The 12,142-nt window shown below is 37.3% G+C and overlaps 1 protein-coding gene across 2 annotated transcripts in view; it reads right to left on the bottom strand.

Moving 5' to 3' along the window:
* Window positions 1-12,142, bottom strand: part of RAB3GAP2 (RAB3 GTPase activating non-catalytic protein subunit 2) — a gene marked incomplete at its 5' end in the record, with an annotated part of 46,926 nt that overhangs the window by 23,293 nt on the left and 11,491 nt on the right. For both annotated transcript variants that reach the window (XM_082481512.1, XM_082481511.1), the window contains 9 exons: window positions 102-181; window positions 1,207-1,355; window positions 2,171-2,269; window positions 4,366-4,465; window positions 5,562-5,663; window positions 5,810-5,885; window positions 6,000-6,047; window positions 8,241-8,322; window positions 9,969-10,092. In XM_082481512.1, the coding sequence (XP_082337638.1) occupies window positions 102-181; window positions 1,207-1,355; window positions 2,171-2,269; window positions 4,366-4,465; window positions 5,562-5,663; window positions 5,810-5,885; window positions 6,000-6,047; window positions 8,241-8,322; window positions 9,969-10,092 (860 nt within the window). The remainder of the gene's footprint in view (window positions 1-101; window positions 182-1,206; window positions 1,356-2,170; window positions 2,270-4,365; window positions 4,466-5,561; window positions 5,664-5,809; window positions 5,886-5,999; window positions 6,048-8,240; window positions 8,323-9,968; window positions 10,093-12,142) is intronic.

Raw genomic sequence — 12,142 nt, 5'->3', positions numbered from 1 at the left:
AAAATCACATTAAGAGAATCATACTAATGGTCCTAAAATCCTCAACCTATTATGTAGCTACTAAACCAAAAATAATTTAATGTAATTTTTTATGTTATTACCTGGCAGCATTAAATAATGCTGAAGTCAGTTTACTCGCAACTGCTAAGGCAACATGAGACAACAGTGGCTGTGAGCTACCCTGAAAGAAAAGAAAAAAGTGTTTAAAAAGTCAAGAAATAGTCAGCTGTGAGCCACCCTGAAATGAAGGAACAAAGTGTTTAAAAAGCCAAGAAATAGTTCTTACACTGAACTCAACTGCAGAATAGTTTTTCAGGCCTCCTATGGACTTTCAGCTCAGAAAGCATAGCTTTAAGACTCTGCAAAATTTTAATTCATTGCCCCCAGAAAAGCCATTCTGACATCTCTTTACCATTTCAAAATCCTCCTGCAAGTCACTGGTAGCTCAGTATGTTTGTCTGCAACAGAAGTTAAAAAAACCCTGTGTATGATTTATCATGGAGAGTTAGCTGGTGTATGGCTTTGGCATCCTTGCAAATATCAACGTAAGCAGTTTTTTCATAAACATATTGGAGAAGCAAATACAAAATCAAAATTCCAATGCTAGCATTTTCAATCAGCTTTCGATCCTGGTAAGGACAGCACACACCCAGGGTCCAACGATCCTGGTAAGGACAGCGCACACCCAGGATCTGAATGTACAAGACAAAGCTACATTGCCATCTGTCTCCTCCAGTACAACAGAAGAAGAAGTAAGTGTGCTACAGGTATCATTAAGTATAACTTGCAGTGTTCTTCTACAAGTAGCAGTTCCAGTATGTGAAATGACCACAGTATACTCAGGCCATATGTGTATATGCTCAAAGGCCTCCAAAAATCCATAAGATGCATGTTTACACAATCTCAACCTATTTTTTTAAAATCCTTATGTTACTTAATTGGCAATAAATTAACAAATGAAAAAAAATTTAAAAACTGACTACCACATTCATTTTAATATAAAAAAGAAAATTTCTCATTAGCAGGAACCTGTGGTAAGCATTACTATCGCATCTACTCCAAATCATTCCAGTTTCAGAAGATCAAAAAAAGTGGGAAACGTCAGCATAAAATGAACATAGGAATACTTCAGAAATACCCATACAGAAAAGAGAAGGATTAATTATTCAAAGTTTCAGCAAGCCAAGTCAGCTTTGTAGTACATACCTCCAGGGCAAAAAAGAAACCAGTGAAAGGATTGGATCCAACAGTAACATACTGAGACATAGCAGGTGGGCTGTTTTTTATAGCTGCATTATATCCACCTATATTGGAGGCAGTCTTCATTTGATCAAAAGGTGACAGTGTCATGATGCCTAACAAAAACATTAAAGTGAATGTCTTATGCTTTCAGAACAAAAGTATGCAATTGCTCTAAAAGTCTAAACATATTCCTGCCTTCTTGACTGACCAGCATTCAGACGGAAGGGAGGAGCAGCTTTAACCACAGAAATTCCAAAGAACAGAGCTGAAACAACCTAATGGACTTAAGTTAATTATAAAGCATAGACTGTTTGTTTAAAAGAGAAAAACTTCAGCAACATTCAGCAGGAAAAACATCTACCAAATTCACTTCACCTGCCTCGTTAGCCCCCTTCTGACCTCTTACCTACTTTTGTGAAAAGGGTGGAAGAGAAATGAAGCTTACTGTCCCTCAAATCTGCCTGTCTGACAAGAACCTGGGCTTCTACAAATTCCTAAGGAGTAAAAAAGCCTTTGAGACCCTACAAATCAGTTTGTCTTTTTTTGGAAAGGAGCAATCTCAAATTCAGTTTATTTACATGCTAGACTCAAAAAAGACCTACACTAGTCTTAACCTGCCTGCCTGGCAGGTTTCTTTAACCCAGAAATGGAAATAACTGCATCTGATCTAGTCTCTCTTGGCTGTCTCTTACCAAACAAGAGAGTACATCCTCCCTCCCTTCAAGTGGAGAAGGGAGGCTCAATCAGACTAGAAAAGAAAGTAAAATATGTTTCTGATGATGGTTAATGTGATCATCATGACAACAGCCTTCTCCCACTATTTATTTCAATCCAGCCAGTACCACTAAGTGCTCTCACCCCAAATTTAACAGCACAAAAACATTGTTTCATTTAAACCAAATATCTGAAATTAAACAGAAATGCTCACCAATACTAGCATGGTCAACAATCGTATCCACATCTTGCAAACCCCATTTCTTATAAGCTAATGGTGGAGGCTGAACATTCTCATTGCCAGATGCTGCAGCTGACAAAAGTTGACAAAACACAAAAAAAATCCTACTGAGTAAAAAGGCAAAGTAATAGCATAACAGAGGGGAAAAAACTGACGCAATCTGGAGCCACAAAATAACCCAGTTTTAAATTAACATACATCTAAATATTCACTGAGCTAAAATGGCCTTTTGAAATACATACCTTAATGAAGTTACAACATTTTAAAAAATTAACTTAATAAAATTGCACATGATATTCTATTACGACTATATTTTGTACTTGCAAAGAGCTTTGTTTTACTACTCATTTATGGTTTAATATTCTGTACAAGTTTAAAACACTACTACAATTTATTTCTGTGGTCTGGGCATGTTTAATTGGAAACTCCTCTGTCAAAGTACTTGCAAAGTCCATACATTCACTAGGTATGTAATAGCGTGAGGTAGGCAACAGTAGTAAAACTAAAGCGATGATTGAAACTCTTCAAAATACCTATTATGACAAACATAAATGATCAATAATGAAAGAAGATATAGCACTGGCTGCAGATAATACAAGTAGCTATAAATGCTTCTCTGCAAATGGTGATCTCATTAAAAGAGTAAAGCAGGTTCTGGTTGTGAAAGTACACGGATATTTCTCATTATAGCATATGTCTCCTTTCTCATTGTTGCATGATTCACAGTGTATCAAGTTTTTAAAGTTCAGATTTAAAAGAGTTTTGCCTTCTGATATATTCCATGGAAAAAATACCTTTTCATTAAGAGGACAGGAATAGACATTATTAGATAGATCCAGGGAACCATTTAGTGCAGCAGATCAGGATCTGAGCACAGCTAAAACCAGATGTCTGGGGAAGAATATTGGAACAAGGACACATATCTGATGCTCCCTCTAAACCAACTTCTAAAGAGACCTTCTCAGCCAGAGGTAAGCTCTAAGCACTCAGTAAACCTCCACAGCTTTCTTCTCCACTAATTTGTCAGTTTCCCTCTGTGTCCAAGCAAGCTTTTAGCATCCACATCAACCTCAGGCAAAGAATTCCACAATTTAACCTCACACTGCATAAATACCCATCTACTTTTTATTTTGAATTTACTATCACTTAGCTTCATTTCATGCCACTTCATCCTGAACTGAAAGAAAGAGTGAGCAATCCATTTCTAGTGGCCATCCCCATATGATTCAGAGCAGAGCTGCCTCACCACAGTAGCATTTCTCAGTTATTTACCACTCACCCCTTACATTTAAGATTCAAGCCTTAGTTTAAGGGTGCTTCTGTCCCCACAGTTCCTAATGCTGTCATGCTGGTAGATCTATTGTGCTTCCCACCTACACCCAGCCTCACAATTGTCTGCTGACACGGCCTGCTGTAGAGGAAACAAGAATCTGACAAATCTGTAGTTCAATAAGAACAACCATCAGGAAATTCAGGAGAACAATTCAGCAACAGCACCTGTTTAACGTTCTATCTTGCAGAATTGTAACAGCCCCATACTTGTGTAATCTACCACACAATACTGTTACACAGTTCTCCTCTCACCCCAGGAACCTGACCCTGTTTCCAAACTAGAGTATGAACCAGCACTATACTAAAGGAACAGAATCCAAGGCTACACAGTCAAACAAGGCATCAAAATCTCTCAGGCATTAAACACAAAAAGCAGTGACCGTTACCAATGCCATCATCACAGCATTATCCCACCCCACAAAGTCCTTACTGGGAAGAAAAGCATTTCATTGGCAGTCAATGAAATCAGCATCCTGATGTGCTAAGCAGCACCTGAGCAGCATGCTGTGGGTTAACCCCAGTGGGCACCTAATCACCATACAGCAGCTCGCTCGCTCACTCCTAGTGAGATGGGGAAAAGAATTGGAAGATTAAGACCAGTATACAATATTGTGGTGAGAATGTACAAGACAGTCAACGCTACTCGGACAACTTGTGCTCCAAGAACATTTTCTGTATAGGAAGAAATTTCCTTGTATACAGTAGATGCCTACATATTGATGGACAAGCAAGGCAGATAAATATCAAATCAAGGTGGAATTTGTAACAAACATAACTAAGTTTCATGTAAAGAACTATCAACAGAGACAGAAATAAACACCACCTCTCAAACCTACCTCTTGCTACCTGATTGCGACATGCACGAAGGGACTGAAAGAGGCTGAAACCATCAATTGTGACAATTGCTGCTGGATACAAGATACTTAGTTCTTCATTCTGTGGAAGAAAATGATAGAACAGAGACAAAAAAAAAAGTCACTGTTACTATTGTACCAGCTTCTTTTCTAGCTTTTTATACTATTAACTACATGAAGATGAGGATTACATCCAGAGAGTTAAATCTAACAAGCCCCAGGCAACAGAATAAGGCAAAACTACAGAAATTCAGTATTAAATATATGAATAAGTATGTTATTTAGGCACATAATTTTATATTTTTATTTTCTTTCAATTACTTTTATGTTTGCTTAATATATTTTATGGCTTAGGGAGAAAACACAAAAGTTACAGCAGCTTGTGAAGGTGACAGAAAACCAGGTTTATCTAGAATGCAAGTATCAAGGTTTTATGAGCCAAACTGAAACTGGATTAGTGCCTGAATTACCACTTGTGCACATAAATGCTAATATGGTAATATAAATTCAAGGCTCAAATTCCTTAATGCTTCTGTATTTCAAAACTGATCCCAAAATGTCATGCTAAATCACGTGAGCATTTGTATAAAGCAAACTTGGAAATTTCTGTAACTTCATTAGTTTTCTGCATAAAGCATGCCAACTCAGCCGAGAGCAAAGCAAGCTGGCTTTTCTACTAAATAGCTTGAGCTCTACAAGAGCCTTCTCTGCAGGAAATATAGTGACATGCAGGCTCCTAGCACTATCTCCTATAAAGATTGTTTTCATTTTCAGCTATCTTCTCTGTGAAATAATTAAGATAAGATCTTATGAATGAGCACATGTAGCTCCTGGCACCTGTCGAGGTGCATTTTCTCCTTTCATCCATACATTGTCGTACTTTGTGGACATTAATGAATAAAGACAACATGAATGAAGCTTTCCTTTGCAAGGCTATCACACAGATAAATGGAATAAATCTATAAAGCTAACCAAATACTCAAAAAAAATAAAAAGAAATTCTGAATCCTCAAACTATACAGGCATGAATATTTCTAGAACAAGAAATCCAGAGTCTCTTGTTCTAAGGAATTGTCCACCCATCAAAAACTGGTAAAGGACATAGAGGATTCACAGAGAAGACTCCCTTCCATACCCCATAACACTGCCACTTCGCTTTTGAAATAATCTGACAAAACCTGTTCTGTGACACCAGGATGCCTGGGAATTTCATAGGTTCTGCACTTAAGCTGTAGGACAGGATCTTCGTTTAAAAGCTGTGCAAGAAGCAGTACTCCACTCTAGAAAAGAAAGAATAATAGCATGAACATTTCTGTCCCTTTTCTTAAGGAAGGTAAAAAGCACTATCTGCAGAAACAGAAGTTTCACAGAAATAGATATTTATCACAATAGCTTGCTTGTGGGCCTGCCAAGCCAAGAAACATACCTCGGTGTAAAAACGAACATAGCCAGAGGTGAAGCCAACAACAATGCAGGTCCAGTCAGGACGGCCTGTGGAACTCCTGTTTCACAAAGATATACTAGAAATTAAAAACAAATCCTGCACTAAGCTGTAGACATACAAAGTGTAATGTAAGGAGACTGATGATGCATACACATAAGAATATCAATCTTACCTCTTCTGACTTGCCAAGGGGATACACAATACACTACTCACACATTCACTAGAAACAGAAAGATAAAACTAATAAGCATATTTTTTCTCCAATGCTGAAATTTTGCTCTACACAAGAGACCTTGCTGCATCAGCATTCAAAACATTTTAACAATCTATTAATGCAGCACACAATTTATCAAATCCATACTAAAAAGGCAAAAAATACCCTTTTACTTTAAAGACATTTTCAATTACAAGTTCAAGAGTGCCCAAATAGATTGCAGGAGTGCTTATTACACCTTGTTAATGTTGTCTTTCATCATTCACATTCTGCCAGTACTATTCAGTAAAGATTCAAGTTAAATCACAATAATTTTTTTCTGATGTATAATAATATACTGAGAACAACCACTATTTTTAAAACACAACTGAACTATACTTATCAAAATAAATTTTTGAAATACATTACGCAATTAGGTAGATTTTACATCCACTGCATTTCAACACTTTATAATTTGAGAGCATTTGAAGCGCTAACATGGTCTTCCCAGTTAATGCAATAGCAGAGCATGCTCAATGCATAGCAGGCAAAGCATGCAGAAGGCAAGCAGATGAGCAGGCATCAGTATGTTAAATCAGAAGTTATTTAACTGTTACCACGATAGAAAGTTTTACACTGTCTGGGGAAACAGAAGCAACACAAAGGTTTTATGAAAGAGCATATAAATTCAAGACTACATCCCAAACAGCGCTTAAAGCATAAAGGCCTGCAGTACTGTTGATTATTTGCATTTCAGATCACCTCCATTCCCCAAGGAGTGATTAAATAATCAGGCTAGACAATTACAGAAAAAAAAGCTTTCTAAATGCAAGTTTGACATGAATTGCAATTCAATTACAACTTCAAAGCAATGTTAAATAGCTCAGTGAAATCTCATCTTCCAATAACAAAAGCTTAGCCACCACAGAACATTATCAGTTGAAGGCAACTTTGGGGAAGAAAAAAGAAAAAAAAACAAAAACAAAGTCTTTCGACAATCTGACAGTAATTGCCATATTTACACTTCCATAGAAATAGAACCCTCACCTACAGGAAACACTTGCAATCAAGGTGTAGTGAATATAACTGTCTATCCAAAGAAAGCTACCTGTTCCATATGATAATATCTCTTGGAGATGTAACAAAAGTAAGAAATCAACCCCAAAATAGAATTTCTTCTCTTTTTTTTTTTTTAAAAATAAAAGACGACAGGGTAATTTCAATGGTAGCATGGGGGGTTGGGGGGGGAAGACACTTGAAGAGATGCACATAAAAGTTCAAATGTGTGGCAGCAGCAGGTTTATAAAAAAGGATTGTGATTTTTATGGACTGGAGAGAGGCTGATCAAGTCAACACCTTCTGCAGCATAACAGAAGGTCAAAGCCAACAGGGACAACATCCAAAGGCAGACAGCAACTCAAGGCTGCAAATTTAATAACGAAATGCAAAAATCTCTTCCATATGGGAGATTCCAGAAAGCGTCTGCCTGGTTGAAGACAGATCGAGCAGAAATGTTGTATAAATAACAAATATATGACCAAAGCAAATTTCCCAAGTCCGCTAAACAACTTGGAGCCCAAAAACATTTTTAAAAGTGACCGAAACATGTAAGAGGATATTTACAATGGAGGTAAAAAATCAAAAGCACAGATGAAATTCACTGCATCTCAAAAGGTGAACCCTTTTTCTACCACATGAATGTTGCTCACTGCTTATAATTTGGAGTGACTTCTTGATCAGAGAGATGACTTTATATTTGCTTGAGGTTTTGAAAATTAAAAGAAGTATTTCTAAAAAAAAGTTTATACATTTCCAGTTGCAACATCCCCTAATAAAATTTCATCTCCACTATAAAAGTAGACTTTCAAAAAGGGTACGTATACTTTTTTTTTCCTTCCAGAACAGGAACTTATAAAAAGCATGATATCCCAGATCTATTAAAATGTCTATATTATATGCAAATACACTGATTTGCACACACAGTACCTCTGCCAATTTGCACGAACTTGTCCCGAGATATCCCACTATGCATGAAGAGTGACCTTTGCAGACAATGTTTCTGATCACCCAGGTCACTCCATTTCTGTTTCAACATTAAAATGCATAAAACCATGAATGCACTTGCATGAAAGAAAAAAAATAGTACAAGTAAAAAGCATATGCTACTAATCATTAAACATGAAAATGACATTTTAATCACAGCTGCATTTCAACACCTACCCTTCTTCAACATTCAGAGAGCCACTCCAGCCAACAGCATACTGCATTTCCTCTTTTCCTTTGTCACTGTGCTTCCATTTAGCTGCCATTAAGAACAAAGACAGCATCTATAAAACCGTAATGTCTTGCATCTCACAAATGTAGTTGTATTCCTAATCCTTCTCTTCTCTACGACATATCCTACCACACTTAGATTACGTATCAATTACAAACCTTGAAGGCCATAAAAATAACACTACATTTTTTTTTAGTAATTTCTCTAAAGAACTCTCGTGTTTTATTAAAAATTTACATGGAACAACATACTATTGAAATTCTGAAATGCCTAGTTTAAAAAAATTTATACAGTAGTATCTCCTTCATCAAATTTTAAAAGGTTCAATTAATGAAACAGGGATCCTTAGGAGAAAAGTACTAAGCAAGGGCAAACTTCTGGGATGATTACTGAAGATGAGCTTAAACAAACAAAACATTTTAATTTTAACCCCCAAGAAAGACACGGGAATGCTACATTGACTCTGACAATTTTTAATCATTCCATCATAATCAAGATTAGAAAACATTATACTTTGTTATGCATGGGGTGCTATTCATGGGGTGCTATTATAGATGATGTTTGATCATTGAATCATGTCCCAGGTGCCAACAACTTCAAAAAAAAAAAACCAACAAATTAAGTCTCCTGTGTCATTTGTCTGACACATAAAACTTGAGACAGAGGGACACTTCTGCCATTGCGTGGTAAGTGGCCACAGTGCAGTTCAGTGCAAGCACTTCTCCAGCAGGTGAGCTAATCATCTGCACATTCTTGATCCTGTAGGAATTTTCTGGTGGATATTGATATCTTTTCATTTTCTGTGAAAAATTAGTGACTAACCTACACCAGTTTTGGAACACACAACTTTGCAGGGAATGACACATACAGCATGACAACTCAATGCAATCTGCCTTTATGCAACTCCGAGCTTCAACAGCATGTTTCTGTTTTAAAATGGTATAATATTCCCCATGTCAGAAGGATTCCCTTCATCATGGTCACGTACCACCAACTGCAGCTGTTAATAGCACCAGCACCCCTAGGCAACAGCACATTTGGGAACTGCAGCTGGCTGATCAGCGTTCATGTATTACTAAGGGTAACTTTAAAGAGTTCTGAGAATCCTGCTGTAGCGTAAAATATGAAGTCACCCATTCTTCAAGATGGAGAAGAATTGTCTGTCAAAGGTGGAAATCTTAAAAAAAAAAAAAAAAAAAAAAAAAAAACCAAACAAACAAATCCACCTCAATACTCCCTCCTCCAAGCAACACTGCCTCGGTTAGCTCATATTTTTCCACGGGAAAAGAAAAATAAGGTCAAATATTTCTTATTGGCTAAAAATTAATACAATTAACATTAATATCTCTGAGCACCACAAACAACTGGGTAGTTATAGTATATATAGAATATTAACAGGGTAGTTTTATATATATAGTATATATTAAATCTATTTTATCATGAATAATTACTTTTCTCAGATCAAAATATAGCTGAGAAGTAAAGACAAAACAGTTTACTTGCCAAGTAATACCTAGAAAATGCATGATGTGTACTATAAAGCACTCCAAAATTCTTGGAGAAACAACTTGGGTTTAAGCAGGTGGGGCAGGGTGGGGGATGACGAGGACAAAATCTTGTCCTGACTACTATTAAATGTACTAGTATATATGCTTAGTAGAATGTATACTTACGCACTAAAAAGACTGCTTTCTGTTCATTAGCTATTACCATCAGGTCATTCGTTGGTGACAAGGACAACACACAGTCCTGAAGCCAGTAATTTCTCTGGTTCTTGGAAGTAGCTTCCTCTTCTTCCTACAGGTAAAACTTTAATCAATGTATGCAACAATTTTTAAACACAGCAGCACTTGCAAGATTCGTGACAAGTTGTTGAAGCCCCACCCCTGGAGGCATTCAAGGCCAGGCTGGATATGGCCTTGGGCAACCTGGTCTAGTGGGAGGTGTCCCTGCCTATGGCAGGGGGGTTGGAACTCGATGATCTTCAAGGTCCCTTCCAACCTAAACCATTCTATGATTCTACAACAACATTTTGGCTCACCCTCAATACCAGCACCAAATGGACTATTACCTATCAAGTCCCTAGCACTCCAACTTGCATGAAAAGCCATGAGAAATGCATCAACCTTGCACTAATTCTATTTGCATGTTTACAAAACAGAAAACAAAGAACTCATCGCTGTTCTACTCCTCAAAATCTTCTCCATTCAAAGAGACACTAAAAGAATGAGACTTAAAATTTTATTGTTATTGATTAGAGACTAGAAAGAATCTCTTTAGTTATTCTCATTATAATCCATACTCAAACAATTTATCAAAGCTTATACACTGACCAGCATTGAGTAAACACATGCACATATGAAGAAAGTAACTAAGCTGGCATTCCCACCAAAGCCTTGTGGTAACATGCAACAGGGTATCATCACGTGCCTTTCAACAACAAGGAACTTAACAGAGAAACAAATTCAAACTAAGAAGTGCCAATTTTTATGGTTCAACAATGAGCAAGTTAGATACCATCATTACGTATAAAAGCAGGATGATTACATCTTTTTTTCCTCTGAGCAACAAGCCAAATATCTGACTGAAGAATAAACATGGGTAGCTCCTGCTAATCACAGTTCCAAGGCAGGAAGTAGGTAACAGATTTTGAGCAGACTGCTACAAGGTCTCTCAGAGATGCTGCTCTTGCTTTCTTAGTGCCATCCTCTTACCTTGGTGACAGCAATAAAAATCACTTTCCCCTGTCCAGCCTTCATTTCCATAGCCACCTATCCAATCCTACCTCCTCCTAGTCCTCCAAAATACTACTCCATGCTCTAGTACCTCAAAGTTGCTTTTATTTTAATGAGTGAAAAAGAAGACAACTTCAGTTTAGCAACACCTACTGGTTCTATCAAATTACAACGTAAGTAGTAAACAAAGCATTTGTTGTCTTCATTAAACTTTACAGCACGTTACAAAGGTGTGGCCCAAGAAACACACTCATTTCATGGCAATTATAGGGAAGTTGAATACCCATCCTATTTAAAAGCTTTTATACTTTTGTTATTCCCTGACATCAGCATCAGTGATTCATCCCTGGGAGACAGCATGCTCACTTCAGTTTGTTTCTCACCTCACCTGAAAAATCTGATTCCCTGCTGAAGTAAGTAGTTACAAGGATACTTCCCAACTCCTTGGGCATACTTCCTGCATACTGAGATAGACAGCAGGTAAGAGTTTTGTTAGCAAGGTGAGGTCTGGATTCCTCAGCCTACCCCCTTAGTTCTCTCTATACGGGGAATTAATCAAGCAATTCTGTTCAGATGATACATTCAGGTGCAGAGGATTTTTACACAGTCAGCTTCCCTAACATTTTATGCAAGTCAGCTGGCAGCTAGAAGTCTCAGCCTTACCAACAGTTATAGACTAGCCGTGTTATTCTTAGTTGAACTAGTTGGACAGAGGATGTTTTTCCCCCTTTAAAGAGCAACTGTGCTGTTCCATCCTACATGTGTAATTCGATCCCTCCTGTAACACCATCCCCACATCACAACATAAAAACGAGTACTACGTGATCGTTAGAAAAATGCTTCTGTCAGTGGTTCATGATTTAGGAGTCTTTGATTTATATTAACTCATGGTAGATTATTATAACTCCACTGCTATGCCCTACTGTCTCTGGCTAGCTATAGGACAAAAAAGATACTCCCAGCTGCAGGAGCACAGAATGATGTGTGTACATTCTAGCGAGAAAAAACCTACAGAATACAAGAATATGAGTAATTATCACAATAGGTAACACCCATGCTATAATTAGAAACAATTACAGAAGGAAGTGAGAAAGTCACATTTAAAACACTAG

This window comes from Vanellus vanellus, assembly GCF_965231255.1.
Source record: "Vanellus vanellus genome assembly, chromosome: 3".
NCBI lineage: Eukaryota > Metazoa > Chordata > Aves > Charadriiformes > Charadriidae > Vanellus > Vanellus vanellus.
Note: the sequence above shows the minus strand (reverse complement) of the source record. Positions and strands in the feature narration are given on the sequence as shown.